At 36.5% G+C, this 27,001-nt stretch overlaps 3 protein-coding genes across 3 annotated transcripts; all 3 read right to left on the reverse strand.

Annotated features, from left to right (window-relative positions):
• Nucleotides 1-10,632: 10,632 nt before the first annotated feature.
• Nucleotides 10,633-12,337, reverse strand: LOC139873527 (probable transmembrane ascorbate ferrireductase 3). The gene is made up of 4 exons (XM_071861452.1): nucleotides 12,176-12,337; nucleotides 12,041-12,089; nucleotides 11,721-11,920; nucleotides 10,633-10,967 (listed from the first exon to the last, which is right to left on the reverse strand). Exons 1-4 carry the CDS (start codon nucleotides 12,335-12,337, stop codon nucleotides 10,695-10,697), a joined length of 684 nt encoding a protein of 227 aa, XP_071717553.1. The 3' UTR covers nucleotides 10,633-10,694.
• A 1,842-nt stretch (nucleotides 12,338-14,179) lies between these two features.
• On the reverse strand, nucleotides 14,180-14,476 carry LOC139870426 (probable ribose-5-phosphate isomerase 3, chloroplastic). The gene has a single exon (XM_071858237.1). The coding sequence runs from the start codon at nucleotides 14,474-14,476 to the stop codon at nucleotides 14,180-14,182; it is 297 nt and encodes a 98-aa protein (XP_071714338.1).
• Nucleotides 14,477-15,423: 947 nt separating this feature from the next.
• Nucleotides 15,424-25,020, reverse strand: LOC139872535 (anthranilate synthase beta subunit 2, chloroplastic-like). Its single transcript, XM_071860425.1, has 8 exons — nucleotides 24,917-25,020; nucleotides 18,118-18,411; nucleotides 17,905-17,975; nucleotides 17,709-17,746; nucleotides 17,506-17,616; nucleotides 16,678-16,777; nucleotides 15,893-16,028; nucleotides 15,424-15,766 (listed from the first exon to the last, which is right to left on the reverse strand). Exons 2-8 carry the CDS (start codon nucleotides 18,388-18,390, stop codon nucleotides 15,662-15,664), a joined length of 834 nt encoding a protein of 277 aa, XP_071716526.1. The 5' UTR covers nucleotides 18,391-18,411; nucleotides 24,917-25,020; the 3' UTR covers nucleotides 15,424-15,661.
• Between the last annotated feature and the right edge of the window lie 1,981 nt (nucleotides 25,021-27,001).

Genomic DNA, 27,001 nt, shown 5'->3' on the forward strand with positions numbered 1-27,001 from the left:
ACCCATAGTAATAAACTCCGATTGGCCCACAATTCGTTCCGTGTGCTTATCGTGAACATAAGCCTCTATTTGGTCTTCAACCATCTTTTCAAGAAAGTCGTTAGTGATAATCAAACGTAACGATGTTATACGTATCGCCGGATGTTGAGTCTTTCGACTTAACGCATCCGCGACCACATTCGCCTTACCCGGATGGTAAAGTATCTCACAATCATAATCTTTCACCACATCCATCCATCTACGTTGACGATAATTCAAATCCCTTTGAGTAAAAAGGTGTTTCAAATTCTTATGATCCGAATATATCGTACACTTGACACCATACAAGTAGTGGCGCCAAATTTTCAACGCATGCACAACCGCCGCCATTTCAAGATCATGAGTCGGGTACCTCGTTTCGTGTTCCTTTAATTGTCGAGAGGCATAAGCAATGACTTTACCCCTTTGCATAAGAACGCACCCGAGCCCATTTAAGGAAGCATCACAATAAACCACCATGTCCTCGACGCCTTCCGGTAACACTAACACCGGAGCTTGACACAACTTCTCTTTCAATAATTGAAAAGCAATTTCTTGCTCGTTTTCCCAATTGAACTTAGCACTTTTCCTCGTCAACTTTGTTAATGGAGAGGCGATCTTAGAAAAGTCTTGGATAAACCGACGATAATAACCGGCCAATCCGAGAAAACTTCGGATCTCCGTGGGCGTAGTCGGTCGTCCCCAACTCTTCACCGTCTCAATCTTCCCCGGATCCACTTGGATACCGCTTTCGTTCACAATGTGACCAAGGAATTGAACCTCCCTTAGCCAAAATTCACATTTAGAGAACTTTGCATACAACTTCTCTTTTCTTAGCGTCTTCAAAACTTCACGTAAGTGACGTTCATGTTCGTGCATACTTTTCGAGTAGACTAGTATGTCGTCAATGAATACAATAACCGACTTGTCCAACATAGGTTGGCACACCCGGTTCATTAGATCCATGAATGCCGCCGGTGCATTCGTAAGACCGAAGGGCATAACTACAAATTCATAATGCCCGTAACGCGTTCGGAAAGCCGTTTTCTCAATATCTTCCTCACGGACCCGCATTTGGTGATAGCCGGACCGTAGGTCGATCTTAGAGAAATACGTTGCGCCTTGAAGTTGATCAAACAAATCGTCGATCCTAGGTAGTGGATAACGATTCTTGATCGTCACTTTATTCAACTCACGGTAATCAATGCACATACGCATACTACCGTCTTTCTTCTTCACAAATAAGACCGGAGCGCCCCATGGCGAAGCACTCGGTCGGATAAAACCCTTCTCGAGCAATTCTTGAATTTGATTCAATAACTCTTGCATTTCCGTTGGTGCTAAACGATAAGGAGTTTTAGCAATGGGGGTAGCCCCCGGAACCAACTCGATGCGAAATTCGACTTGTCTTTCCGCCGGGACACCCGGTAACTCATCCGGAAAGACATCTTCAAACTCATTAACTACCGGAATTTCACGAATAGGTGGCGGCTCATTACGAGTGTCGACAACATGAGCAAGGAAAGCCATACCACCGGTAATAACGTGACGTCGTGCCCGAGCAAAAGTGCATATCGGCACCGATCTCCTTCGTTTGTCACCATGAATAATCATCTCTCCCCCACTTGGGGTCTTTACACGAATAAACTTGTCGTGGCATGCAATATCGGCTCTATAACGATCGAGCCAATCCATACCAACGACAACATCAAAATCACCCAAAGTCATCGGAATAAGATCAATTTCGAAACTTTCGGCGCCAAACACAACATTGCAATTTTTACACACATCAACCACTAGCGCCGTCTTGCCATCCGCTATTTCAACTTCTACCGGACGACTCAACTTTACTAGCGGTTTATTTAACTTAGGCACAAATCTTGGAGATACGAAAGACAAATTAGCACCACTATCAAAAAGTATTCGAGCCGGATTAGAATTAACCATGAAAGTACCTGAAACGACTTCATTGGATTGTTTAGCTTCTTCATTAGACATCAAGTAGTTACGACCCCTAGCCGTACCCGCTGCCTTCTCTATCCGCTTAGCATTATCATTACGCAACTCGGGACACTCGGGCCGTTTGTGCCCTTCTTTACCGCAATTGAAACAAGTAAACTTGGGTGTAGTAGAGGGATTGGTGCAATCACGGGCCATATGTCCCTTTCGCCCACAATTATGGCAAGTATAACGAAACTCTCCCGGCGCACTCTTCTTGACACTTCCGACACTCTCGGTTGCACCCTTCTTTGAAAAGTTTGACTTCTTGCTTGAAAAATTTGAGTGACTCGAACCCTCATACTTTCTCTTCCTCAACACAATCGCTTCAAACCCTTTCGCCATATTAAACAACTCATCGAAGCTCTTCACCACATTTACGCTAATCTTTTCTTGATAACTGTCATTCAAGGTTCGATAGAAATCCTCTTTCAACATTTTATCATTCCCGACATACTCCGGGCAAAATTGCGTTTTGGACAAGAACACGGATTTGAGAGTGTTCAAGTCCATCGACCCTTGCCTTAAGGTGCGTAACTCGTCCTTAAGCCTGGTAAGATCGGCCGAAGTTCGGTACTCATCGAAGAACTCCGCTTTAAATTCATCCCAAGTGAAGTCCATACATTGTTCTTCACTATAAAGTTGGATCTTAGCATCCCACCACAATTTCGCGTCACCCCTTAACATGCTACAACCATACCTAGTCTTCTTGTCGGGTGGACACTCACAAGTACGGAAGGCCCCCTCCATATCGGAGATGAATCGGGCACTCTTGAGTGGGTCCCGATCGCCCTCAAAAGTAGGAGGTTGAGCATCCCTAAAGTTCTTGAAGAAAAAGTCACGCCTTCCCCCATTTTCTTCTTGAAGAGCAATCTTAATTTGCTCCTTTACCAAAGTGACGACTTGTTCGTCAATCGTCTCGAGAAACATCTTCTTAACATCTTCGCGAAACTCCGCCTTTTGGCGTTGAAAGATGGCCTCAACCTTGGCCGTGAACTCGGGGTCCTCGCTCGTGCCCCCAATATCGGTGTCGTGTCCGTTTCTCATCTTCATTCTATAAAACGGAAAAGATTAAACAACGAAACTAAAGACATGACACATATATACCTATACACCATACCACTCCATCTCGCTCGACAATCGTCGTACATCGCTTGTTTGACACGATTTGCACCCGTAGTAAGGGTAGCTAATCATTACTACGCGAGCTCGTCGCGTTAACTCGCTAGTACAACGTTCATTTCGCTCGATGATTGCTATACAACACAAACAATAACGCATGATTAGTTCATATAAACCTATGTACTAACCAAGACCCGGTCCGACCCAAAGTCCTACAAGTCCCGCACAATACGCACACAAAAGTCTAAGTCTAGGCGCCTATCTCAAGTCACCTAAATCCCTTAGACCATGCTCTGATACCACTTGTAACAACCCAAACCGTAACCGACCAAACACGACGAAATTGCAAACAAAAAAAAAAATTTTCTGGTGCAGGCCAGCTGCGCGGCGCGCCAGGTGGCCGCGCGGCGCGCCAAATTGCCTGGACAGCCCGCTGTCCCCGAAAGTCTATTTAACGAAAATGTTTGACTAGTTCCCGACATTTTCAGCCAAAACGCTTTTAACCATACTTTCATATATGTAAAACTAGCACATAACTAAGGTTTGAGCGAGTTTTACAAAGTGGGGCCCACACGTGCCCAAAACGCCACTAAGTTTAAAATACAATGTTTAATACAAATTAGAGTTTCGACCACAAAAGTTTAATTGCCAAACGACACAACGAGCATGGTGTTTGGGGTTTAACTACCCAAGTCTCGGTCAAACTCCAAGCCAAAGCCAAAAGCGCTTCTTAATCATCGAAGCGGGAAACTCAATCCAAGGTAATGCCCTTACCCTTATCCACACACGAACCTATAAAAAGGTAAACAACGAGAGAGTAAGCAAAGCTTAGTGAGCAAAATAATTATACATATACATATATAATCTACTTACTCGCATCACTTACACAACATCATATTCGAGTTTAACAATTCATCAAGCATGCTTCAATACTAAGCATATACCAATAACCGCAATACCACAATAGCTAGTAATACAATAGCATATATTTCATGATTAAATACTTTCAATACATAAATCACATAACCTTGGTTAACCAATTCGAACAAGGGAAACGGTGCTTAAGAGCCCGTTGGAGTTCATAACATCCGTTAGTGCTACTTAACCAACGCGTAGTCACTAATCCCCCGGGTGATGTCTTAAACAACGCGACTCACTCACCCTTTCCAATGTGGCGTCTTAAACAACGCGACGATTCCACATGCCATTCAATACGATGGGTGGTGTCTTAAACAACGCGACATCCACCCCAATACATTGTGGTGTCTTAAACAACGCGACATCCACTTCGATACCATGTGGTGTCTTAAACAACGCGACAATGCCACATTCATGCAACACAAATAAATACATTATATACACATACGCATAATTATTCCACTCACCTTATGCCGTCGGTGATTACTAAACCAAGCTTGAATTCCGAGGTAGCGTACCTATTTCACAAGCATATAATCAATCAATCGACTTGGCCTAAACTCATAACACACATCATCCTAGGTCATCTTGACCCATTTTGACACTTAACCCTAATTTGGGTCATTCTTACCAAAAACCCTAACTCTTGGCATTCAAGGCCTTCATACACTTTAAATCACTAGATTTTAACACAAAACACTAACGTTAACCAATCTTGGTCCATTTTGACCCGTTTGACTCAATAAAAGTCAATACACTCATTTTGGGTCATTTATACCCAAATCACACCCATTTACACATCCCTAAGGTGTTCTAGCAAGTTATTAACCAATTAGGGTTTCATAACAACAATTAATACCTTTAAAACCCTAGCTTACACATAATTGAGTCTACATGACCCAATTTACCCAAGAACACCCAATTTACCTACAAATGGGCCTTAGTGTTCATCTTCAACACAAACCCTAACCCATACACGAAAACAAAACAAGAATTGAAAGTTAAGGCATACCACAACTATCAAAATGTAGCAATTGACGAGATGAACAACTTTAGAACTTGGGCTTTAGCAAGAAACCCTCTTCTTCCTCTTCAAAGTGAGCTTTCCCTCACTAAAACTCACTCTCTCACTAAAATAATTTGGGAGGTGATTAGGTTGGTGAACAAGGGAGTAAATGAGCTCCCAAACTACTGAACCAAGCATTAAACTCGGCCTTGATGTGAATTTACCAAAATACCCCCAAAATATCTAATTTAAAAAGAGAAAGGAAACTGTCACAGACAGTTGGCGCGGCGCGCCACAAGGCCGCGCGGCGCGCAACCCTGCCAGTTCAGCTCCTTTTGTATTTTAAATACACGCAACAGAACCCCGTTTCAAGTACCGTACATTACACTTATATACACATATGTACACTATAAATAATCGGGTCTTACACAAATTTTGTGAAAATTTGGAAAATTTTCAACTAAATGAATTCAAAATCATGTTTACACATATTTATGAACGATAAAACTAGGTGTTAATACCGAAATTATTGTTACCTCAGAGAGAACATAAATTGAGAAACAACCCAAAACGCTTGAATTCATTTAAAATGGAATAGAGGAGAATAAAAAGGCAAAGAAAAGAATAAATAAAAGCTAAGTGTGGGAAGAATTTACTAATTTCTTTAAAACACATATCACATATTTGGTACAGATTATTGCAAGTACTTTTGCTTTGAACTAAACTAATCAATTTTACCCGATTTATTGTAATACCTTTGAAAGAATAGATGGATCTACACGATGAATCAATTCCATCATTAAAAGGAAGTAAAGTCTTCCGAAAAAGACACGCGCTTCTTGATTTAGGTCAAGAAGTTGTCATCCAGACCAGCTGTAGGTTGACAAAAAATCTAGAAAAGTCATCTCGAAAATCAGCAGGAAATCCACGGACCTCAGCATCAAACAGGGTCGCCAAGTGATCAAATTTATCCTAACCATGAGAAGGATTTATCTCGTAAAATGGGGAGGGCGCCGTGCAAATTAGCTTAATAAGACTAATGAATCAGACCCCAGAAAGGATAATCTACTTAAAGATTAAAAATCAGCATTTAAGCCTGATATTACTCAATCCTTGAGATTGACTTTAAGGATTAAGAATTACAAACTCATGAAATTCAATGATATCTAAACTCGAGCTTGAACGAGAAAATATTTTGATCAAATTAAAACCGATTTGTTTTCTGAAAACTCATTTCAATGCGTTCATTACCATTGAACGTAAAATCCTAGGAATTCACCTGGAATTCATTAGGTCACCTGAACCAAATCGGGTGTCAACCGTAAGAAAGGTGGTTGCATAGTATGGTCGAAGACAGGACCTTGTGCCAGACCTAAAAACTATAGGGTGATCTTTACTATTGCTCCTACAAAGGATAGTAATTGCATCCGACACGTTTTAGACCATGAACATCTGCATGTCATTAGACATTGCCTTAACAGTTGCTTGTTTAACGCTTTCCTTTACAACCGAACGGTAGTTTACCGAAAGGTAATATACGGAGCAAGTATACTGGACGTGTGATTTCCTAATACAAGGTTAGCAAGTGGGTGACACAAAACCGCAAGTTTTGAGCTAAAATTTTAAAATCTGAAACCCACAAAACCCACAAAAATATTTTGCAAACACCGGTGAAGGGTTATTTCGGAAAACTTATCTAGAGAAAAAGCTAGAATAAATTTTCAAAAGATCAAATGTTTTCATAAAGATCCAATTTCCTTAAAGGATCTAAATTTTTAATAGTCATGTGGGACTGTAAACCACATCGTTACTATCATTGTTTATACCGCCGTATCAAAATCAGTGATGTATAAAGTGTGAAAATAAAAAAGTGATTCGAGTGAAGTGTGATTTAATTTCAAATTCTGTATTGCTTGAGGACAAGCAACGTTCAAGTGTGGGGATATTTGATAATGCTAAAAAGGAACATATTATTAGTATCAATATCCTTCCAATATGTAAAGCTTTTAGTTGCAATTGTTCTATTTTTATGTAATATTCGTTTAAATAAATAAGTGCGGAGACAAAAGAAGAAAACGACGATTTGAAGAAGCAAATGACCAAAGCTCAAATGTACAAGATATAATTCAAGTGGTTCAATTTATTGATGAGAAACGTCTCAAAATTACAAGAGTACGAGTCGCAAAACGCAAAGTACAAGATATTAAATTATACGAAAGGATGTTCGAAAAACCGGAACCGGGACCTGAGCCAACTATCAACGCGCGACGTAACGGAGCTAAAATTACAAGTCAACTATGCACAAGAGTATAATATAATATTTAAATAATTATATAAATTATTTATACATTATATATTATATTAAATAACGTCGACAAAATAGCAAACAAAAAATATGTGAGCTGGATCTGACGGCCATGCGATCGCATGGGAAATAGGCATAAAACCCATGCGAGTGCATGAGCCCATGCGAGTGCATGAGATTTGCACTAAAATCTCATGCGATCGCATGAGTTACTGTAGCAGGCCACATCCTATAAATTCGCCAGTTTTCTGTGAGTTTTAGGACACCTTTTTCTCTCTATCACTCAACGATATACATATATATATATATATATATATAAAATTTATAACTTTAATTTTAATTTTAATTTAATAATAATAAGGGTATGTTAGCGAATGTTGTAAGGGTGTAAGTCGAAATTCTGTTCGTGTAACGCTACGCTATTATTAATCATTGTAAGTTATGTTCAACCTTTTTAAATTAATGTCTCGTAGCTAAGTTATTATTATGCTTATTTAAGCCGAAGTAATCATGATGTTGGGCTAAATATTAAAGACGGGGTAATTAGGCTTTGTACCATAATTGGGGTTTGGACAAAATAACGACACTTGTGGAAATTAGACTATGGGCTATTAATGGGCTTTATATTTGTTTAATTAAATGATAGTTTATTAATTTAATATAAAGATTTACAATTGGACGTACCTATAAATAACCATATACACTCGATCGGACACGATGAGCGGGATATTTATAAGTACTAATAATCGTTCATTTAACCGGACACGGGAATGGATTAATAGTCTATGGACTTATTAAAACAGGGGTGAATTATACACAAGGAAAATTGGTGTAATTATAGTTTAAGTCTCCAATTAGTTGGAATATTTGACTTCGGATATAAGGATAATTTGACGAGGACACTCGCACTTTATATTTATGACTGATGGACTGTTATGGACAAAAACCAGATGGACATATCGAATAATCCAGGACAAAAGACAATTAACCCATGGTAATAAACTAAAATCAACACGTCAAACATCATGATTACGGAAGTTTAAATAAGCATAATTCCTTTATTTCATATTTAATTGCACTTTTAATTATCGCACTTTAATTTATTGTCATTTTAATTATCGTACTTTTTAATTATCGCAATTTTATTTATTGTCATTTTATTTATCGCACTTTTATTTATCGCAATTTCATTATCGCTATTTATTTTACGCTTAAAATTAAGTTATTTTTATTTCTAATATTTTACATTAGGTTTTAACTGCGACTTAAGTTTTAAAATCGACAAACCGGTCATTAAACGGTAAAAACCCCCTTTTATAATAATAATACTACTTATATTTATATTTATATTTATACAAATATAGTTTTTAAAAATATAGCGTTAAACTTGGCTAGCTCCCTATGGAACGAACCGGACTTACTAAAAACTACACTACTGTACGGTTAGGTACACTGCCTATAAGTGTTGTAGCAAGGTTTAGGTATATCCACTCTATAAATAAATAAATAACTTGTGTAAAATTGTATCGTATTTAATAGTATTTTGTAGTAAAAATATAACTATTTCGTATACACCTCTACGCACATCAGCAGGACATTGTATTTGGGCTATACGATCCTTACAACTGGTATCAGAGCTAGGCTATAGGCCCGATGTGGTGGACGACGCAATGGGTGTACCCCGATCTCACGCAGCGGCGTGACGCATCCTCGGTTATATGCAGCATTATATGCAGCGATGAGTGGACCCAACTATCGTTCGAGGGGACCCTAGAACGATGAGTTGATCCTAGAAAGCCTTGTATCGAAATCTCCCTGCCCTCCCACCAGGTTGAGAGTTCCTAGTTGGCGGCGGTAAAGGTTGGATTTGGACTATCATTGGAGGGGAGGCCCAAATGGACTTGGATTTGAGGGGAGGTTTGTAAGGGTGCAAACCAAAGTCCCACACCGGTCATGGGACAAAACAACTGTATGTATATAAGTCTAAGGAAAAGTCATTCTATCACCAATTAGTTATAGAATAAGGATGGACTCTTGAGCTTATATTGCAGGATATTATGTTTGGGCTATAAGATCCTTACAGAATAAACCAACACAACACCAATAACTATAACCCAGCTCGCACAACAAGGACTTCAAACGCCAACTCCAAACCTGCCTTCATAGGTTCTCGCCCATCCCCAAATAATGTCAATGATGCAACACAAAAGAACAGTCTTTGCAAAAGTGTCCAATGTTTGCTGAACAATGCCCAAATATTACTCCACCTACTTATCGACTACTAGCTCTACATGTTAAGGCAACAACCCTCGCCTCAACACCACAGTCTTCACCGTGGCTTCTCGACACAGGTTCCTCGCACTATATTGCAACGATTTAGCTAACATGTCTCTATATAATCCTTACAACTGCGGTGTACTTGATCAACAGAATGCCGACACCAACACTTAATAACAAGTCGGCATTTCACGCCTTATTTGGGCAACCACCTAATTATCTCAAACTTTTAAGCTTTGGTTGCTTATGTTATCCCTAGCTTCACCCTTATACAAGCCACAAACTTAATGTTAGATCTCAACCATGCATATTTTTAGGATACTCGGCCACATAAAGTGCTTACTATTGCCCATATCCTCTAACACACTAGATCTACACATCAAGACATTTCAAGCTTGTGGAAGATGAATTTCCTAATCCTGTTCTTTCCAAGGAAGTTCTAAATCGTACCTATGCATCCATGGAAACTTGGTGCAACCTTGAAGTACCCATAATCGACACCTACCTGCCCCCATCTTCGTCATATGTGTCCTCATCCATACCTGCATCTCCTGACTTATCACCCACCAACACTACCACTATGTTTCATATCTTCTACGGACTGAACTTCGGCTTGGTTTTGGTGTAGTGGTTATCATAGGAATCCTGCCACATTATAAATTCATTGTTGTATTCGTCGGTATAGCGGGTATTAAATCATCTAGAATAATTGAATTCTTAGGAGAATGAATATGAATTATAGAGAACGATATGTGTTTTTATTTTGGTGTGTAAGTGTTGTATTTATAATGAAATAAATTTTCTTTAAAAGTAGACAGTTGGGTACAGTTTCAATTTCAATTCTTATTACAAAAAAAAAAAATACTATAATCAGCCGAAACTTATGATGGCACTCGGTGGCTTCTTATATGAGTTATATAACACATGTTGAAGTTAACAACAACGGCAATCACAAAATACAAAATAATCCAAATATATAAAACTCTTAGATACAAATGAAATACTTTCAACAAACTTTAAACCCTATAAAAAAATGTAACGATCAGACCATTATAGCGCGTTACTCAAACGAAACGTCCAAAGGACTGAAAGATCAACTGTGATCCCAAATAACAGGATCAACAAAGCAAGGAAGTTGATCAAATAACTTTCGTGATTATTCGTGAGCTGCATAAACGTAAATTTTTGCATCAGTCCTGTTTCAGCTGCACATATCGCCATGTATAACAACATTCTTCCGCTAGCAATGTGCCATGGTGCTAACCTTGCTCTTATCACTGGTGGTGCTTTTGGAAACAGAAATAAACTGAACCCAAATAACCACTGCCCAAAGTATATGTATCATAAATAAGCAAACAAGTTCAAGGTTTATGATAATAAGAAAATATTCGATTCCTAATCACATCGATAAACAATCCTAAAACCAATAAAGGAAACAAAAAAACTTTAATTGTTACTCCCTTCGCCTCAATATAATAGTTTGACTTTTTTTTTCTTAACTTTGACTTTAAATAACTTTTTTATGTTATATAGTATATGATAAAATTTATGTGAATAAATTAAATTTTATATGTACTTTCATTTGTAAGAACTTTCATCAAATATTATATAACACAAGAAAAAAAATTATTTACAATCAAAGTTATAATACAAAGTCAACTATTTAATTGAGACTGAGGGAGTATAAATTTTAGCTTAGAAGCAAATAACAGAATGAAATTTAAGGATAAAATTATACGGTTGGTCCCTAAACTTTGTTCAAAATTGCATGTATGGGCCTAAAGTTTTTATCATTGACGTGAATGCCCCAGGTATTTGCACATATTATCCGGTTGGTCTCATCACTAACAACCGTTAGTCAGATTCCATTAAATTCAGTCACGTGCCTTATATGTGAGGGTATTTACGCGGTTGGTCCCATCACTAACAGTCGTCAACGTTGAGCACCAATAGCATAACATGTGCAAACGTCGGGGGGCATCCACGTCAATAAAAAGTTTAGTCCCATACTTGCAAACAGTTTTAAGAACCAACCACATAATTTTGTCAAAGCTAAATTTGTAAAACGATTAATACCTGCAAGATGAAAAGGCAGAAAGTGCCAATGCCGATCCAAGAATGCAAGCTATACATATCAACTATATTCATCTTATCATGGAATTTGAATGCTGCATGTATACCCACAACGCCCAAAACGAGAGCACAAAGATTCAAGAACATATGTAAATACTTCTGCGTTTGTCTATCAGCCGGTAACGTTTTGTACGCCATCATCGCTATGTCATCACCACACGTATAATTTAAATTCGTATTAATTACCATTACCATCAACATCATATCTTGATCCAAATAAATTAACTCAAGATCGAAAACAAAATAAAAAATAAAACACATACCTTCACCCGTGAGGAATATGAATCCAAAGAACATAAGAAAAGGGTGAACCTGTATACAAGAGAAGTTAATATGACATGAAAAATTCGAAGTTATTATTAGAACAATAAAGATAAAAATAAATGGAATTAATTTACGTTAAATATACGATATGGACTGGATGAATCAAGATCAAGTCCTTCGCGATAGTGCAACAACCAAATTAGCATGAGGATATTTGCTAAGATACCAAACAAGTGTGCCAATACTGTGATTCTAGTGTAGGTCGTATATAAAGTGGCGCGAGTAATACCATCCATTGCAAATGAAGATCGGTGAACGATGATTCAGATTAATAATTAAGTTTATAATATTGTCTTGTTTCAGATATTGTGAATATATAGTGTCACAAAATGATGTATTTATGTAAAGTTTGCTTGATATCATAGGTTTAGTATCAAGGGAGACTTGTACTTTTGCAAAGGCTTCAACATGAAAGAAACTAAAGCCAGATAAAGGGAATTTGTTCTAGGACACCCTTCTGGATTAACAAGGGGCCCAAGTGTCTAATTTCCAGAAGAAAAAAAAAGAAGTAATCTTTATTCTAAGAAACTTTGAAATACACTAATCATTTTCAAATTTTAAAGTTACCATTTGTAGTGTCAAATGTAAAGATTATACTTAACACTCCAAAAAAGTTAGCCCCATGTATGAAACTAAGCACTTGATACGTACATTTTAAATAGCCTACAAGAATACAAGTAAATCAAGATAACTTGCACTTTGGAGAAAGTATACAGTGTTGTATTCACAACTAAAAAGGCTCAAATATCATAAAAATAAGCACTAAATCCTACCAAAAAATAACTTTAAGACATTCAGTTACTACAAGATAAATGTAGACTGAGTAACTGCAGGCTAACATGAATAAAGTTACCAATGTAGCAATAGCTCAGTGGCAGTAGCGGAGCCACGTTATTGCTTGTGGGTGCAGTTGACACCATCAAATGTACGAATCTTATAATTATCCTTTGTAGTTTTAGATATAAAAAGCCAAGGTGCTTGAGTGGTTTCATGAACTTTGCAACTAATTTTTTTAGAATAGGTGCAAGTTCAAGTCGAGTTTACTGCCCACTTACTTATTCTTTTACTCGGTATTTATTTACATGCGTGTGTTGTATTATATCTTTTGCCATGACTTTTTCCCTCTCTTTCTTCTAATTTAATATATCAATTTAGTTTAATATTACTCGTATTTTGCATTATATTTTTAATAATATTATTATTATTATACTTCAAATAATAAAAACATACATACAACTTACAAATTGGTGGAATACATAAAACATGACATATTTTATGACTTTCTAAACTAACAAAAATATCTATATTATTTTTATAACTACTAAAAGTAAAATATATTTTTATTTACAAAGATTTTCAACTCGTTTGGTGAGCCGACTAATCTCAAAACAATTACTCGTTTTGCGCGCAGTCTGGAATCATCGCGGGTGAACTACCATTGCCACGAGGAGGTTTATGTTGATAAACCATAATTTTCTTTCGTATTAATTTTACTAGTCCATGTTAATAATTTTTTTCATCGAAGAAAATTATTACTTTTAGTATCTAACAAAAAATCAATTATTATTTAGTGACACCATCGATTAGTTTTTCTGGCTTCGCCTCTGCTCAGTGGTACCCGGTACCTTTGAAGCCGGTACCTACCATGTGGAGACTTGGGCTTAAAATAGACGCAGGTTCAATCCTCACTCGCGCCAAAAATTTACAAATCTTGTTGTAGTGGGACGATGATTGCTCCTGTCACATGTGTGAGGACTCGGTGGAGGTAATTTTCCGACATCCGACTCTTTCGGGGTGGGTCTGATGGGTTTCCAAAGGAAACACAGGGTCGGGGTGAAGAGAACAAACTTGTCAAGTTTTCAGAATAACAATCGTCAATCTATTATATCACTTGCTCGTATGCGTTATAACAGTTAATACGAAGAAAACGAATCAAAACATAGTTTAAATCTCTATCTTTTACACATTAACAGAATTTTTGATCTCAACATTGTTACACATTCATCTTAGTGAAACAAGATCCATATACATAAAGTCGAAAACTTTATTAAGATTCAAAACAAACCCAAATCCCCTAATCACTTAGTATTAACACTAACACCATCTTTACCAGCAATAATACAAGCAGTGGTCATATCCAAAAACAACCCATGTTCAACCACACCTTCAAACTTACTAATCTCTTTACCCGGAGCCCAAGCGTCCTTAATCGGTGTCTTATAATACAAATCGACGATATAATTCATATTATCGGTCACATAAGGTTTCCCATTATCATCTAATCTCGATTTAGCATCACAACCTTCATCTTTAAACAATTCTTGTAATCTAATTAAATAATATTTCCAACAAAATTGGACTACTTCAACTGGCATTGCTAATCCACTTCTTCGCTTTGTCTTCTTTTATTGATTTTTTTAAGGGAAAAGCTTGGTTATGTTTGTTTTCAAAAGGATGAGCTAAGCTGTTTTTTTTTTTTTTTTTTTTTTTTTTTTTTTTTTTTTTTTTTTTTTGGGTCTACTAGTTTGTTAACAACAACAGCCTACAATTCTTACTCTATCCGAGAATAAAAACAAGTCATTTCTCGACTCAGATGGAAACACTCTCAAAAGTAGAGAAAGTCATCACTCTCTCTATTCGACGGATAAAGAGATTGCTTCCGAGTGGACCTCCTACCAATAAGTAGGAAAAAAATTTTAAAAAAATAGTAGATTAAAATTTAAAATAAAAACTGAGACACCATGAAAATGATAGAATTAAATTTCTATGGGTTTCAAATCCTACCTGAAATTCAATTTAGGCTCTAAACGGCAGCGAAGACGCCAATAAATCGACGCTTGCTGTTAAGTGATTATTTATTTTAGTAGATAAATTACATTAGAATTTAAATGTATTTTAAGATAAATATTTTTAGTACTCTGTATTAAACTATGAAAAGTTACATGATACTGATTTGGAAATGTCATAGAACCAAAGCGAAGAAGGTTCAAAAGCATGGCAACAAGATGCTCAAAATTTGGCTTCAACCAAATATCCCAAAATGATAATAACAATAGAACAAGAAACCTAATTTAATCCAACTTAAATATGTTGTTATTTCATACATGCTTCACAAAACGATCTATCAAATTATTTACTGCTATCATGAAATTTTATGTCTCCACTAGAAATATACAAAATAATCGATTCGAAAACAGAGGATTTCAGTAGTCATGACAATTTAGCCATTGCAGATAAACTAGATAAATATACCAAAACCAACCATTAAACCAAGAAAAATATACCCATGCATTAATTCTATAGAAAAACAGTTATATCAAAATATATTGTACATATCTGTATATGGATGCATTCAACCTCTCATTATGACAAAAACTATGGTATGAAAGCTACGAAAAACCAATCCTTGACTTAGTACTTATATAACAACCAAAATATCAAAACCAAAATGTCTATGAAAGAAGGTTTAAGATGTTGAAATGGGTAAAGCTAGTAAGCTACCATATAGCAAATAACGTTTTCTATTATCTCAAGCTTTTGATTGATATTTACTGAGCAATTTAGTTTCCAGAAACAGCTTCCTTGCTTACTATAAGTTTGATGAAGTTACCAACAATTTTCTTGCCTTCTGTTGTTATAATGCTCTCTGGATGGAACTGTACTCCCTGCAACATAACAACACAACATTAACAATTCAATCCTAGTATCCTAAACGACAAGTTCACTCATAAAATTTATTCTTAAGTTAATGTTTATACAAGCATTAGACCATAAGGGAAAATGAACATTACTTGCAAATGGTGATAAACTTTGTGACGAGCAGCCATCACGAGTCCATCCTCAGTCCACGCTGTCAATTCAAGTTCATCACTAGGAAAGGTGTCCTTTTCGATCACAAGGCTATGATACCTACCAACAGTAAACGGGCTGCCAACAAAAATGTCACATTAATTATCATCATTCTAAATACAGAAACCGTAATGTTGAGAAAAAAAAATGTCATAACAAGAATAAGAGGTAAATTAGTCAAGCAAGAAACTGGAAAACCCAGTGATGGTCTAACGATAAAACCAGTGTTTCAGAACTAGTTTTTGCAACTCAGTGAGTACTTGGTCAATGTCGGTCAAACTTGGTCAAACTCAGCCAAAACTCAGGACGACTTGTAAAACGGTTAAAACTCGGGTTACTCGGAAAATCAGTCAAAAATTGGTAAAAGTCAAACTTGAACAAACTCGGTCAAACTCGGCCAAAACTCAAGAATTACTCGTAAAACAGGTCAACACTCGGGTTACTCAGAAAATCGGTCAAAGTAAAACTTAGTCAAACTACGCCAAAAATAAGGATTATTAGAAAAACGGTCAAAACTCGGGTTACTGGGAAATGGGTCAAAATTGGTCAAAGTCAAACATGGTCAAATTCCGAGTACTACCCGAGTTGACGAGTACGGCCTAAAAAGTCCCGACTGAGTACTCCCCCAAGTAGTGATTTTTGCAACCTTGGGTAACACCTCACAATGACATTTAATAGACGAGCAAAAAAATTACTCGCGATGATAATTAGAAGTGATTGGACATACTTTGATATGCCTGCAAACAAACCGTCTTCCCCGCCCTCATTATGATAAACCAGGGAACTTTTTCCATGCATAACACCATAAGGAGACCGCACGATTTTTCCTGTACAAAACTTGTTAGCGCGGGCAAAGAAAAAAAAAAAAGTACCGTAATAAAAGTCTCCCCAGAATCAACTATAAATAAATATATTCTAGTGATTGTGTTTATGTAACTATTCTAAAATAAAATCGAATTATATATATGTTCAATTATGGTCTAAAACATATCGATTTAACTTTTTATATGCCACCTGTAAGGTCTGTGTTGCGAGGTACAGGTTTAGACGTTTAGCCGAGTAGGGACACACAAACCTGATACGTGTAAACAGGGATTTGGTAACTTTAAAAAGAAAAACCATGTTGGGCTTGTTAAAGGAATAATGGATCAATGAGTGATATCAAACCGCTAAAAGAACCAGTTATCAAAGTTTGTCAACGATGAAAATTTAAACTTTAAAACTCTGTAAGTACCATATGACTTTACACATAGTTTAATTAAAATAACCACTTACTTAGAAAACACCTTAGCAAAACAAAATTTAACAAACTTGTATTAGTATCTTATATTCTTGTAAGACAACTAGCTGATGAGCAAACGGGAAATTTGAATTAAAATTAAAATCTTTTTCAAATGGGGAATGTTGTGTTACATCAGTAGCATTCAATTAACCAACTTCTTGCTCGAAAAGACCAAAATTTGACAACTGGAAAATAAATGGTCCCGTCACAAGACTTAATCACATGTTCATAACAAACTATATCACTGGTACTGTATAATGTCAACAAACTAACCTCCAAAAGCTTCACCAATGCACTGTAGTCCCATGCATACACCAAATAAAGGTATATAAGGTCCAAGTTCCAGTAGCGTTGGCAACGATATTCCTGAATCTTGTGGTGCACCTGTAAAAACATATATGTCCTATACTAAGATTGATATTCTGGGTAAAAAATAATATTGAAGGCGAACTAGGAAAAAAGAAAAATGATCATACCTGGTCCGGGCGATATAAGAATTCCTCTTGGTTTTTTCCTATAAAACAAAACGATACAAGGAAAGTAAGAAAATAGAAAAAAAGAACAGATATAAAAGAAATATAAAAAATTCGTGAAGGAAATAACATAAAATCTACAGATCCATATAACAAATGTAATAAAAATCCAATTATACTACGAAAATAAAGTAATTACTTTTTAAGTTCATCCACTGTTAGCTCATCATTACGGTAAACCTCAAAGTTGCATCCCAGCTCTCCCATATACTAGAGATTAAAAAAAAAAAAAAAAAAAAAAAAAAAAAAGACGTAGTTTTCAGTTTATCTAATTTAAAAGACATTAATTAATATGAAACAGACAAACGTATGTTTCATATTCTGGCTAAGTTTTTCAAGAATAAGAAATAACCTGGCAGAGGTTATATGTGAAGCTATCATAATTGTCGATGACAATTATCGGGTTGTCGTTTTTGGCGGTCCCACCGGACAAGCTTGATGATTCTTTCTCAGAGAGAACATGACATAATCTTGGCATACTTCTAGTTCCCATTGATCGTGTACCACGCAAAGTAACATCATTTACAGGAAGTAACTGTGCGCTGTTAAGACATTGAGTTTTCTGAGGCAGTAACGAGGATCGGAGTTGAATGGATGAGTTTTGAGGCAATGTAAAAGCAACCATTATTTGTAACTTTTAGCAATCCTACAGCGAAAGAGGTTTAAAATATTAAATATCAATATAAAGCTAATTTAAACATTAATGTTCAACATGAAACATTTTGATATCCAGTACGTTTAAGCATGTCAAATAATTAAGTTCCAAATTATCTTGGAAAACAACTTCGAAATACATGTGATAATATGATATATGGTTGTACTATATATTATAACATCTACCCTATGTAGAACTTAATAAGTTAAGTATCATCTCTACAAACAATATAGGGAAGAAACCAGTAATGACCAATTTTTCTTATGAATTAAGTGGAACAATTGTCACACAACATGAAAGTACAAAAACACATATTTATCTACAAATGATAATTTTTAACAGTTATAAAGTTAAAAAAAAAAAAAAAAAAAAAAAAAAAATTGAATTGTACATATTCAATTGCTTAATAGAAAAATATAATATAATATAATAACTACTTATAAAAAAAACTAAATCCGCTTGATCTGGATGTGAACAGAATTAAATTTCATATCAACAATTAGAAGATGTTACTTCTATAAACAAAATGATCATCAAGTATACACACATAAATGGCTCACTGAGAACAGATTATTAAAAAACCTAATTATATTCTTCAACAACACAATTGGACCAATAATAATTTGAAACGTTTGATGGGAAAATGGTCACAACGGGCAAACTACAAAGCGGAAACAAACCCGTTTGACAAGCATTTCCCGACCCGTATGAACCCGTGAGGAAACTAACAAATAAGGTATACCACAATCACCACAAATCAGCCCCAATTCTGTCCCAAATCAGCAAATACGAAATAACAAAGCACACACAATACACACGAGACTTTTTACGTGGAAAACCCCTCAAAATCGAGAGTAAAAACCACGGGACTCGTAAGCCACTTAAATTCCACTATCATCAACAAGGAGAGCAATACAATAATCCTTCTCTAGATCAACTAGAGGCATACAACATCATCATACTCTTGAACAACAATAATCAACAAGTATATGAAACAATTTAAAGACAAAAGAGGAAATTCGTCACCCAATAATCTGCTCTCTGTTCCAGCAGCAAAATCACGAGCTACAGACCTCTTTAGATGAATTCAACGGTTGAAAATGTTGGCACTGATGTCAGGAAGACACAGCCCAAAAACGAAGAAGATTCAACGGTCGGATCTCCGGGGATCGTCTCTTTTATGAACTGCTGTAGCTAAAAAACGGAAATTGGGGTTTTCTCCCTTTTTCTTAAAACTCTCTGATCTCTCTCTTAATGAAAAATGGATCTGCACTTGGAGTTCAAAATGCCTAGAATGCTTGACCAAGTCAACAAGCATTTGGGCCTATTTTTGTTGGGCTTGGGCCATTACTTTCACATAAATGGAAACAAAATAATAAACCCAACAAATCTCCCCCTTTCCAATTATGTGGAAGAGTTCGCCATCCGCGATCGAGCAACATACCTTGAGCTTCTCACTTGCTAAAGCCTTTGTGAACATGTCGGAACCATTATCATCGGTATGAACTTTATCAAGTTCAAACAAACCATCTTCAAGACGTTCTCTAATCCAATGATACCTCACATCAATATGTTTTGTCCGCTTATGGTACATAGAATTTCTAGCTAAATGAATCGCACTCTCATTATCACAAAGAACCACATATCGTGATTGCTTAAACCCAAGATCTTGTAGAAACCTTTTCATCCACAATAGTTCTTTGCACGCTTCTGTTGCTGCCATATACTCAGCCTCGGTTGTAGACAATGCAACACACTTTTGTAACCTTGATTGCCATGAAACTGCTCCCCCTGCGAAAGTCATCAAATATCCAGAAGTGGATTTCATGTTATCTTTGTTTCCTGCCATATCTGAGTCTGTATAACCAACAAGCATCGGCTCTCCATTTCCGAATGTGATACCTAACTTTGAAGTACCTCGTAAGTATCTCATAATCCATTTAACAGCTTCCCAATGCTTCTTACCCGGATTTGACATAAACCGACTAACAACACCTACCGCATGAGCTATATCAGGCCTAGTACACACCATAGCATACATCAAGCTACCAACTGCTGACGCATATGGAACTATATCCATCTCCTCAACATCCTCCTTTGAAGTAGGACAATCTCTTTCTGATAGCTTAAAGTTGTTTGTAAGAGGGGAACTAACCACTTTAGCATTCTTCATGTTGAATCTACTTAGCACCTTTTCAATGTATTGCTCTTGTGATATATGTAACGTCTTAGCACCTCTATCTCTAGAAATCCGAATGCCAAGAATCTGTTTTGCTGGCCCCAAGTCTTTCATAGCAAAAGACTTGCTCAATTCTCGCTTCAACTGCGCAATTCTTTTAATATTTTTACCAACAATCAACATATCATCAACGTATAACAACAATATGATGAAATCATCATCACCAAACCTCTGAAAGAAAACACAATGATCTGAAGTTGTCTTTCGGTAGCCTTGCTTTCCTATAACCGACTCAAACTTCTTATACCACTGTCTCGGTGCTTGCTTCAACCCATATAAACTTTTCTGAAGTCTACAAACATAATTTTCTTTACCCTTAACCCGAAAACCTTCAGGTTGCATCATGTAGATTTCCTTATCCAAATCACCGTGAAGAAAAGCAGTCTTGACATCCATCTGTTCAACCTCAAGATCAAGACTAGCAGCTAACCCAAGAACCACTCGAATAGATCCCATCTTCACAACCGGTGAGAAAATCTCATCAAAATCAATACCCCTTTTCTGGCTGAATCCTTTAACGACTAACCTAGCTTTGTACCTTGGTTGTGAAGTAAGCTCATCTGTCTTCACTTTGAATACCCATTTGTTTCTCAAAGCTCTCTTGCCTTTAGGTAACTTCACCAGCTCATAAGTATTGTTCTCATGCAAAGAATTCATCTCATCTTGCATAGCTTCACCCCACTCTTTCTTATGCGCATCTTTCATTGCTTCTGAATAACATTCTGGCTCTCCCCCATCAGTAACTAATACATACTCATCAGCAGAATATCTAACAGAAGGATGACGGTCTCGAGTAGACCGCCTAAGTGGGACAAATGGGGGCACATCTGGTACTGGAATCTCTACCTGCTCCGGAGCATAATCATCATCAGTACCATGTTCATCATTATGAACATCATCTCCAACATGTTGTGAAGTAACTGGATCCAAATCAACAAGATCGGCACTAGTTTGAGGAACTGAATCTGTCTTCTCAACATCTTTTAACATCTGATCTTCTGTAAAAACAACATCTCGGCTTCGTACAAGTTTCTTCTGAACTGGATCGTATAACCTGTACCCAAAATCATCTTCACCATAGCCGAGGAATACACATGGCTTAGTCTTCATATCAAGCTTTGACCTCTCATCTTTGGGAACATGAACAAAAGCTTTACATCCAAAAACTCGTAAATGACGGTAAGAAACATCTTTGCCGCTCCAAACCCTGTTAGGAACATCAAAACGCAAAGGAACACAAGGGGTTAGATTAATAATATGAACTGCCGTATTTAAAGCCTCACCCCAAAAGGAATCGGACAACCCTGCATGTGAAAGCAAACATCTAACTCTCTCAACCAAAGTTCTGTTCATCCTCTCTGCTAAGCCATTCAACTGAGGTGTCTTTGGTGGAGTCTTTTGATGCCGAATACCATTCTCCTTACAATAAGCATCAAATCTGCCAATGTATTCACCGCCATTATCAGTCCGAATACACTTGAGTTTCTTCCCCGTTTGCCTTTCAACTAGTGTATAAAATTCCTTAAACTTTTCAAATACTTGATCCTTTGACTTTAAGGTATAAACCCACACCTTCCTGGAATGATCATCGATGAATGTAACAAAGTAGGAACATCCACCAAGTGTCCTAGTCTTCATAGGCCCACAAACATCCGAATGAACTAGATCAAGTATGTTCTCCATTCGAAAAGGAGAATGACTCTTAAACGCAACTCTGGTCTGTTTCCCTGCCAAACAGTGAGAACACTTACTCAAATCAATACCACTAACACCCGACAACACATTCTTCTTGAACAAGATAGACATCCCCTTTTCACTCATGTGGCCAAGTCTTTTATGCCACAACTCAGTAGAATCAACATTGTCCACTGCGTTAACAATGTTCTGGATGATCTTCGGACGCGTGATGTATAATCTTGAGTCTTTCTTGCCTCTTCCCACTATCATAGAACCAAGAGTTAGTTTCCAAATACCATTACCAAAACCGTTATAATAACCATCATCATCAAGAATGCCTGTTGAAATAACATTAAGTCTCATATCCGGAACATGTTTTACATTATGCAAAACTAACTCCATTCCCGTGTCAAATTTCAAACAAACATCTCCAATACCAACGATCTTTGATAACCCGGCATTACCCATCCTAGCAAATCCATAGTCACCTGGAGTGTAAGATGAGAAGTGATCTCTACAAATTGCAACATGACATGTAGCACCACTATCAACAATCCAACTCGTGTCATCATGAGTAAGATTGATCATATCATAATCAATACAAACAAAGAACTCATCTGTGATAGCGTTAACTTCAACCTTATCATCATCACCACCATCACTTTTCTTTTGTTTATTCTTGTCATATGCCTTTTTCTTCTCATTCTTCAACTTTGGACAATACCACTTTGTGTGCCCCTTTTCATGACAATTATAACACTCAACGTTAGCAAATTTGCCTTTGCGTGAGCTGCTACGATGATTGCCTCTTTTACCCTGACCTCTACTATGACTTCTCCCCCGCGTTTCTGTGACCAAGATATCTGACTGTGAAGAGGAACCTTGTGACTTTCTTCTCATCTCTTCATTCAAAATACTACCCTTAGCCAATTCCATGGTGATAGTACCATTCGGTGCAGAGTTGGACAAAGATGTCCTAAAAGTCTCCCAAGAGTCCGGTAATGTACCAAGTAACCAGAGACCCTGAATCTCATCCTCAAACTTGATACCCATACCTGCAAGCTGATTTATAATACCCTGATATGCATTTAGGTGATCTGTAATAGGAGTCCCATCATGATACTTCAAAGCCATCATCTGCTTAATTAAGAACAACTTGTTATTCCCAGTCTTTCGTTCATATAACTGCTCAAGCTTTTTCCATAAGGCTTTAGCATCAGTCTCCCCAGTAATATGATTCACAACATTATCATCAACCCACTGCCGAATATACCCACATACTTGTCTATGCAAAATTTTCCATTGAGCATCAGATTTTTCCTCAGGTTTATCCTCAGTAAAAACAGGCAAATAATAATCTTTCACATAAAGAAGATCCTCCATTTTACCTTTCCAAACATGATAATTTGAACCATTTAAACTAATCATTTTACTTGTATTAGCTTCCATCTTTCACACAAGTCAAATCAAATAACCTAGCTCTTGATACCAATTTGATGGGAAAATGGTCACAACGGGCAAACTACAAAGCGGAAACAAACCCGTTTGACAAGCATTTCCCGACCCGTATGAACCCGTGAGGAAACTAACAAATAAGGTATACCACAATCACCACAAATCAGCCCCAATTCTGTCCCAAATCAGCAAATACGAAATAACAAAGCACACACAATACACACGAGACTTTTTACGTGGAAAACCCCTCAAAATCGAGAGTAAAAACCACGGGACTCGTAAGCCACTTAAATTCCACTATCATCAACAAGGAGAGCAATACAATAATCCTTCTCTAGATCAACTAGAGGCATACAACATCATCATACTCTTGAACAACAATAATCAACAAGTATATGAAACAATTTAAAGACAAAAGAGGAAATTCGTCACCCAATAATCTGCTCTCTGTTCCAGCAGCAAAATCACGAGCTACAGACCTCTTTAGACGAATTCAACGGTTGAAAATGTTGGCACTGATGTCAGGAAGACACAGCCCAAAAACGAAGAAGATTCAACGGTCGGATCTCCGGGGATCGTCTCTTTTATGAACTGCTGTAGCTAAAAAACGGAAATTGGGGTTTTCTCCCTTTTTCTTAAAACTCTCTGATCTCTCTCTTAATGAAAAATGGATCTGCACTTGGAGTTCAAAATGCCTAGAATGCTTGACCAAGTCAACAAGCATTTGGGCCTATTTTTGTTGGGCTTGGGCCATTACTTTCACATAAATGGAAACAAAATAATAAACCCAACAACGTTTTTTCTAAAAACATCAAAATGCATTATTATATTTTTTTTATTATTAAGTGATTGTATATATGTATATGTACAGTCAATATAAATTAAAATTAGTGATAAGCATCTGAGCGATGCATACAATTAGGTTAGATTTTGTTAATCAAGTGTGCATAGAGATTTCAAGGGAAAAGAATCACAATAAACAATACGATTAGGAAAAAAACATGAATAAAAGAAGTAAATTGCAGGTTGCATAATGATAAATTAATAATTAATTAAAATAGATTAGATAAACTGAAGGTGACTATGTGTTTGTGTTGGAGTGAAAGGGAGATAACGAGAAAGAACCTTGTGTAACAATGGCAGCTTGAAGACGCCCGGTGCTCCAGGCAGATATGGGAAATGTGAAATGGTTTTAACTTACACAGCTATAGAATAGAATTTCAGCTATCATATCATAAATAAAAAAATAAATAAATCAGCTATCAGCTACTATATATAAACAAAAAAAAATTATTGTTGTTATAATTCAGTAGGCTTATAACTACCTTTAGTGGTTTGATTCTTGATGTTATAATTCAGTAGGCTTATAACTACCTTTAGTGATTTGATTCTTGATTAAGAATACTAATAATGAAGTGTAAGAACAAAGATGATAATGGAGAGAAAGAAAGAAACACTTTGTAAGTGTAAGAAATGGTGCAAGTTTAATGCTTGCATTCATAGCTATTTATAGTAAAAATATCACAAGTTTAGGTAATACAATAATATTACTTTTGTGTATCAATAATTGACTATCCATTTATATATATATATATATTTATATATTATAACACTCCCCCTTGGATAGCAATTTTGTTTGTTGAAGATCAACTGTAAGTTACTGCCTCGTTAAAAACCTTGCTAAAGAAAACTCAGTGGGAAAAACTTTAGCTAAGGGAAAAAGAGTGCAGCATGGAGTTGACTCCCCCTCAAGTAGACATCGCTTCGGTTGTTACATCTTTTGAACATGTCTCATGCCAATGTTATGAACGTGTGTTCTGAAAATAGCAGTTGGAAGTGCTTTCGTGAAAAGATCAGCAGAGTTTTTGCTTGTTTGAACATATCTCATTTCAATCTCGTTGTCCTTAATGAGATTTTGAGTGTATGAAAAGAATCTAGGAGGTATGTGTTTGGTTCGGTCACTTTTGATATACCCTTCTTTCATATGTGCTATGCAAGCTGCATTATCTTCATAGATAATTGTTGGACTTTTATCGCGTTCTAGTCCACAAGAATCAGTAATGATTTGTGTCATTGATCTCAACCAAAAACATTCCCGAGTAGCTTCATGTAATGCAATCACTTCGGCATGATTTGATGATGTAGCAACAAGTGTTTGTTTTTGAGAACGCCATGATATTGCAGTACCTCCATTTAGGAATACATATCCAGTTTGAGATTTAGCTTTATGTGAATCAGATAAATAACCTGCATCAGCATAACCAACCAAATCTTGTTTTGATTCGTTAGAATAAAATAATCATAAATCAGTAGTTCCTCGAAGGTATCGAAATATGTGTTTGATCCCATTCCAGTATCTTTTGGTAGGAGCAGAGCTGAACCTTGCCAACAAATTAACTGCAAAAGAAATGTCAGGTCTTGTACAATTTGTAAGATACATAAGAGCTCCAATTGCACTAAGATATGGTACTTCTGGTCCAAGAATATCTTCATGATCTTCACATGGATGAAATGGATCAGCTTCAACATTGAGTGATCTAACAACCATAGGAGTACTTAATGGTTTTGCCTTGTCCATATTGAAACGTTTCAAAATCTTTTCAGTATATGTTGTTTGATGTACAAGTAAACCATTAGGCATATGCTCAATTTGTAAACCAAGGCAATACTTGGTTTTTCCGAGATCTTTCATTTCAAATTCTTTCTTTAGAAGTTGAATGGCTTCATAGATCTCTTTATTTGTACCTATGATGTTAAGATCATCAACATAAACAGCTATGATCACATATCCGGATGTTGTTTTCTTAATGAAAACACAAGGGCAAGTAAAGTTATTTGTATACCCTTTGCTTATCAAGTAATCACTTAATCGGTTATACCAGATACGTCCCGATTGTTTTAACCCATATAAAGATCTTTGTAATTTAATCGAATACATTTCTTTGGGTTTTGCATTTGATGCTTCTGGTACCTTAAATCCTTCAGGTATCTTCATATATATATCACTATCAAGTGATCCATATAGGTAAGCAGTCACAACATCCATGAGATGCATTTCTAAATTTTTAGAAACTGCCAGACTGATTAAGTACCTAAAAGTAATTGCATTCATAACAGGGGAATAAGTTTCTTCATAATCAATTCCCGGTCTTTGAGAAAAACCTTGAGCTACAAGTCTAGCTTTATACCTTGTAACTTCATTTTTCTCAT

Source organism: Rutidosis leptorrhynchoides, chromosome 10 (genome assembly GCF_046630445.1).
Source record: "Rutidosis leptorrhynchoides isolate AG116_Rl617_1_P2 chromosome 10, CSIRO_AGI_Rlap_v1, whole genome shotgun sequence".
Taxonomy (NCBI): domain Eukaryota; kingdom Viridiplantae; phylum Streptophyta; class Magnoliopsida; order Asterales; family Asteraceae; genus Rutidosis; species Rutidosis leptorrhynchoides.

What these genes read in the sequence shown, in the direction of transcription:
- LOC139873527 (XM_071861452.1), bottom strand. Translation starts at nt 12,337, where the DNA reads ATGGATGGTATTACTCGCGCCACTTTATATACGACCTACACTAGAATC. An exon ending in GTCCATATCGTATATTTAAC is followed by an intron (nt 12,090 to 12,175) that starts GTAAATTAATTC and finishes TCTTGTATACAG; the next exon opens with GTTCACCCTTTTCTTATGTT. An exon ending in TCTGCCTTTTCATCTTGCAG is followed by an intron (nt 10,968 to 11,720) that starts GTATTAATCGTT and finishes TACTTTGGGCAG; the next exon opens with TGGTTATTTGGGTTCAGTTT.
- LOC139870426 (XM_071858237.1), bottom strand. Translation starts at nt 14,476, where the DNA reads ATGCCAGTTGAAGTAGTCCAATTTTGTTGGAAATATTATTTAATTAGA.
- LOC139872535 (XM_071860425.1), bottom strand. Translation starts at nt 18,390, where the DNA reads ATGGTTGCTTTTACATTGCCTCAAAACTCATCCATTCAACTCCGATCC. An exon ending in TCTTATATCGCCCGGACCAG is followed by an intron (nt 17,617 to 17,708) that starts GTATGATCATTT and finishes ATGTTTTTACAG; the next exon opens with GTGCACCACAAGATTCAGGA. An exon ending in CATTGGTGAAGCTTTTGGAG is followed by an intron (nt 16,778 to 17,505) that starts GTTAGTTTGTTG and finishes AGTTTTGTACAG; the next exon opens with GAAAAATCGTGCGGTCTCCT.